Here is a 6,000-nt window from a genome sequence, read left to right on the forward strand (position 1 = left end):
AGCTGGACTCTGGCGGCACAGGCTTGCGCTGTGTGGGCCACTCACACGCAGGCTTTTTATCAATAAATAGTGTAAATGTGTTTTCTTTTAAGATTTTATTTATTTATTTTCAGAGAGCGGGGGAAGGAGAAAGAGAGGAAGAGAAACATCGATGTGAGAGAGAGATAGGTCGTAGCCTCTTGTGCTGTCCCGACTGGGGACCTGGCATGCAACCCAGGCATGCGCCCTGAGTGGGAACTGAACCTGTGACCTTGTGGTTCTCAGGCCAGCGCTCAGTCCACTGAGCCACACCAGCCACGGCACCCACCCCTTATGATTTTCTAAATCACACCCTCTTTTCTCTAGATTACTGTCTTATAAGAATACACTGTGTCACACAACAAACAAAATACATGGTAATTGACCGTTTCTGTTATCGGTAAGACTGAGTCAACAGTGGGTTCTCCGCAGTCACGCTTTGGGGGAGTCAGTCCTATGTGGGTTTATGGCTGTGCGGGGGGTGCAGCATCCCAACCCCGCATGGTTCAAAGATCGGTGGCACCCCGCACGTCAATCCTCTGGCTGTGAAGTCCTGGAAGCCCCTTACTGGTCCACGTGGATCTGCTTCCTGCCCTTTCTTTCCCTCCTTTGGTCTGGACTTGCTGATTGCAAGCCCTCGGCCCACCTGGCGTGCACAGGGGGGCTTCCAGTTCCTGCGTTCCCATCTGGGGAATGCGTTGTCTCAGGACTGCATCACGTGGGCGCCTGTGGGCCCTGAGATCACAGCTGGGGCCGCTATTCACCACCCCAGAACCTTCTCCCTGGGGAGGGAAGCGCCCCCGGCCCACTTCTTTTCCCGGAGCCCTCAGCCTCCCACGGAAATTTTGGAAGGACCTGCCCAAGTTCCTCGAATAACTACCGTGATTGCAGCAGTGACTGTGTCGAACCTGCGTACCAGCTGGTGGAAAGGAACGCCTTTCAGACATCCGGTCTTAGGTCTGAAACTTGATTTATTTCTCTGTTTCCTTAGGCTTTCTTGTCGGTCTTTGAAAAAAGTTTTAAATAATTTTCTCCTTGAAGTTCTCCCACATTCTTCTTAGGTTTGCTTGGTACATACATACTATTTTACAGCTTTAAATTACATTTTCCTGGGACTTTTATGTGCTGGTTTACAGAAATTCAGTGGACTTTTACACATTCATTTTATCATCAGAACCCTGTTAAACTCTCAATAATTCTAATACTCCGTCCGTAAAATTTCGAATAGGATTGCCCATCATAGGCACGACTATCTCCTCCAGGATCAAAAAAGGGAAAGCTTTCAACATTCCACCATTAACCACGATGTTCGGTTAAAAGCCGAGGGCTTTTTTGTAAATTCTTAGCTCCCAACAACTTCTTAGAAACACAAGCCAGTGGGAGCTGACACTGGGCGTGGCCGGCGCTTCCGCCCGCATCCCTGGCAGTCCTACTTTCTCACAAGCCTGTTCCTGCCGCGGATTACAACACGATCTAAAATACTGAACTAGTCTTGCCTTGGAACCCGGGGAAACCCACGGTGACAGACCGCTCGCTTCCTATGTTACTGGAACAGATGACAACTCTACTTTTCCGTTGTTGCAAAACCCCACTTGGGGCTGAAGTCCAGGCTGTAAACGCTCCTCCAACACTTGCACAGGGTCTGTGGCCCGTCTTCTGGCTCGACGACTGGCCTCAGAGCAGGGGACGGCAGCGGGCCTGGCGCTCTCCTCACCGTCGGGTGGGGTTGACCGCCGTGTCCACTCCTCCTGTGGGAGTGGCGTCGGCGGGGTCTCTGCTCCCACTTGAGTTGGTTTCATATTTTTCGAGAAATTTCCCCCGTTCGAATGGCTTGGGATGGCCTCATGTTTTCTTTTAAAGAGACTTTTGCAATTCTCTTATTTATTTATTTACTTTCGAAGATTTTATGTATTCGCTTTTGAGAGAGGAGAAAGGGGGGAGAAAGAGAGGAGGAGAAACATCGATGTGCAAGAAATATATCAATCAGTTGCCTCTCGCACGCCCCCCAACCAGGACCTGGCCCACAACCCAGGCACGTGCCCTGACCGGGAGTCAAACTGGCGAACTGTCAGCCCGCAGGCTGGCGCTCAGTCCACTGAACCGCACCAGCCAGGGCGTTACCGCCAGTTTTATTGCAGCCGACCCGACTGGGGCGTAGCGGCGCCTCGCTGTAGCCTTAGTGTGCGTTTTTCCAGCGGCTAGTGTGTCGGGTGTCTTCTACACCCTCTCCACATGCTCTTTGGTGAGGCGTCTGTGTTTCTGTTGTGAGGTGTGTGCTTTGGGACTGTGATCTTCGTTGAGGGCTGTTATATTTTCCTGGTAAATTCAGCTTTTTATTATTAGGTAGTTATTCTCTTCACCACGAGTAATGTCTCTTGCCTCAAAATCTACTTTGTTTTATATTAATACAACTACTTGGGGGTTTTCGTGTGTGTGTGTCATTATATTCTAGGTGTGTCTCTTACAAGATTTTTATCTGAATTTCTAAAAACCCAACCTGACAACGTCATCCTGAACCAGAGTGTGACCCGTTCACATCCGTGGTGATCACTAATGTTTTTCTACCGTCCTATGTGATTCCTGAGGTTTTCTCTTTTCTTCTTAGGGTTGACCTCTTCCTTTCCTCACCCTCCACCCCCCGCCCCCAGAAGACAGACAGTGGACAGCTACTTTTTTAAAACTCTGTTTCTCCTAGGTACCTCAGTGCACTTAATAAAAGCTAGGTAACGTCCTCTCCCTCCTGTGAGCGAACCCCTGTGGGCTTACCCGCAGTCACGGCTTCCTGCCCACGTGCCCGGGGCCACCCTACCACCCATGTGTGAGTTAGCGTTATTATCTTCGTAATATTTACAGACAGCATTCACTTAGATTCCCCCGTATATTTAATGATACATTTTCGTTGATTTGAAAATAGGTCTGCAGCTCTGGCTGCCGTGGCTCAGTTGGTTGGAACGTCAAAACATTGTGGGTTTGATCCCATGTCTGGGCACGTAAGGTCCCTGGTCCCGACATGTACGGGACACCAATCGGCATTTTCCTCTCCTCCTTTCTCTTTCTAAAAGCAGGGAAAAAAATGTCCTCAGGTGAGGATAAAAAATACGTGTGCACACAGATTACTTGGAAAGGTGGAGCCTAATTCCCTTCACATCCTTTGAGAAAGGACGGGCTTGTGAGGAATAGAAGACCGTGTCGGTGTGACTCATCGGTGACCTGGAGACCCAAAAAGGTGCCTGGGCTCCTCCGGGTCATGTGCTCCAAGGGAACCAGCAGTTACACCCAAGTGAGGACACCCAAGCAGCCCTGTGGGGACAAGAAACCAAGGAGCTGTGCCAACAACCAGGTGGGTGCACCGTCTTGGCAGCGGGTCCTTCAGCCCCAAGCAGCCTTCAGCACCGTAACTCTACCCCTACCCCCCACTGGGGACCTGGCCCACAGCCCAGGCATGTGCCCTGACTGGGAATCGAACTGGCGACCTTTCAGTTTTGCAGGCCAGTGCTCAGTCCACTGAGCCACACCAGCCAGGGTTCAAACCTTTTTGAAAATGCTTCTATCTTGCCTTCCTTCTTGAAACCTAGTTTCTCTGGGGATGGCCTTCTGAGTTAAAGGTTACACTGTCTCAGCATCAAAGGCACAGTCACCTCCTGGGCCTCTGGTGTCATGGAAGCTCCTGGCAGGTCATTGGTTGTCACCAGAATCTTTTATGATCTCGTATGAGAAAATGTGCGACTTCTATTCACCCCAGCTGGGACCCCTGGATCTGCGGACTGATGTTTTGAGACAATTCTGGAAAAACGTAAATGTCTATTCCCATATTCCGCCCCCCTTCCTTGTCCTACAGGACACCCACCCAGATGAACGGCCCTCCCCCTGCCCTTTAAGACCTGCCCCCATTTCCCGCGCTCACGTCCACTCCATTGAGTCTCTCCTCAGCGGTGCTGAGAGCTTCACCTGAAGTTTGGGCCACTCAAGTTTTTAATCTCAACCCCATATTTGTGTTTCTAGAACTTCCATTTGATTTTTTATACCTTATTGGTTAGAATAAGAAACCATAAAGACTATTCCTTGTTCACATTCCCAAAGATCTTTTATTTCCTTAGACATATAAAAAGTTCCTTTGTATTCTGGTAATTCCAACATCTGAAAACTCGTCTGTGGTTTCTGCAGCCTCTCACGGTGGAGTCTTTCCTTGTGTTTGTGAAAGTTTGCTTTTAACCCAAAGATGCTCATTTTCCTTGGAACTTGCATTGCTTGGGAGCAAAGGTCCCCGCCCAAAGCAATCTGTCCCCCTACCAGCGTCTCAGACATGTTGGTTGTTTCTGGGGGTCTAGCGAGAAGTGGGGAATGCAGCTCAGCCCCCTACAGGGCACAGGGGCCCCAATTTCCCCGCTGCCCCAGACTTCACTGTGCACGGCCGAGGGAGCTCTCCAGAGCTGTTTGCCTCTCTCTGCCAGTGGCCTGGCCCTGCCAACCCGGGACCACCTCAGATCCTGCCCTTGAGGCCTCTAGGGCCATGCAGGCAACTGGACATCACCCTGCATGGAGCACCAGGGCCAAGGGAGGCCACTTTCACTGTCTCATTTACAAAAGGGTCAGCTTCACCTGGGACAGTCACCCGGGGCAGACCTGTGTCCTGTCTCCTGCCTCCCAAGTCCCCTGGCTGTTTCGATCTCCAGATGGAACAGTGTGTGCAAAGCCCAGAGGTGGGAGGTGGGTCGTGCAGCTACAGCCTGCTACCAGAGACTCGGGTGGGGGCTCATGGTCCGTGCCACTGGGGCCTGGGTCTGCGAGTGACAGGATCCTGGGAGAATTAGGAGGAGACAGTGGTCTCCAGTTCTGTAAATGTCATGGGCTGCATTTGGAGAACCAGGGGCAGAGGGACCCCCAATGAGTGTGGGATCAGGAGCGGGGCTGGTTTGGGGCACAGGTGATGGAATGAGGGGGGCGCAGATCCAGAACCATTCAGGAGGCAGACCTAGGGCGGTCCTGGAGGGCAGGCCCAACCTGATGACCAGGACCCCTCCTTGGCTGGCACTGGTCTAGCCAGGGCACCGCAAGTCCGCCTGGGTGCTGGAGACTATACCTTGCCCTTGGTCCTGACCCCTTCCTGCCTCCCTCCCAGGGGCACCTGCCCCCAGCCTCTTCCTGAGGCCCGCAGCTCCCCCTTTCTGAGCAAAGTGCTGTCTTGCAGCTCAGATCTGGGGGCTGAGCAGGAGCTGGGGTTGGGGAAGGCTGTGACAGGTGGGGGTGCCAACCAGGTACCTTGGGGCATGCCTGGGATTCCCAGGCTCACCACCCGCCCCCTGGTGAGGGCCACACTGGAGCCAGCTGGCCCCCACAGGTGCCCCAGCCTGGTTGCCCAGCGGACCCAAGGTGCTCAGCCCAGGTCACAGACTGCCGTGTGGGGCGCGTCTGGGTTGACCCTCGGCCAGGAGGGATGACAGCTAACCCAGGTTGGTTTAGGGTCAGGAGTCTGTGTGGCCATCCTTCCAACCTCACTCCAGGAACCTTCAGCCATCCCTCCGGGCCCATGGAACCAGGCACAGGTAGACCCCCCCCCCCCCCCGCCCTTACTCAGAGTCATCCTTACCCCCTCCATCTGTTTCTGGTGATGGACAGGCCCCTAGTCTTGGTACCCTAGGTTGGGAGAAGATGCCCTTCGCCCCAGGCCCAGTCACCTGCTGCACCCTCAGGTGTTCCAGCCCACCCCAAGGTCCTTGAATATCCCAGCCCCGTGGGACTTCACTGTGGGTGCTCCAGGGCCCAAGAGCAGCATGCAGGTGATGCCCTCTGCTGGCTGCTGGCTGAAGTGCAGCCTAGAGGAGACCCCTAGGTGGGAGGGGAGACTGGCCCGCTGTAACATGAGGCAGGGCAGCCACAAGCCCGCCTGACCGGACCACCTGACATCTGGTTAAACACAAGGAGGCGTCTCCACCGTCTGCAACGCCACACATTGTGCAGCAGCCTGCACAATGGAGCCCTGTC

The 6,000-nt window shown here is 53.4% G+C and overlaps 1 protein-coding gene across 1 annotated transcript in view; it reads right to left on the minus strand.

Moving 5' to 3' along the window:
• Nucleotides 1–5,704: 5,704 nt before the first annotated feature.
• SAPCD2 (suppressor APC domain containing 2) overlaps nucleotides 5,705–6,000 on the minus strand; it is a 5,570-nt gene continuing 5,274 nt past the window's right edge. The window contains exon 5 of the mRNA XM_053915604.2: nucleotides 5,705–5,869. Within this exon, the coding sequence (XP_053771579.1) occupies nucleotides 5,705–5,869 (165 nt within the window). The remainder of the gene's footprint in view (nucleotides 5,870–6,000) is intronic.

The sequence above is a fragment of the Desmodus rotundus genome, chromosome 1 (genome assembly GCF_022682495.2).
Source record: "Desmodus rotundus isolate HL8 chromosome 1, HLdesRot8A.1, whole genome shotgun sequence".
In the NCBI taxonomy this organism is placed as follows: Eukaryota; Metazoa; Chordata; class Mammalia; order Chiroptera; family Phyllostomidae; genus Desmodus; species Desmodus rotundus.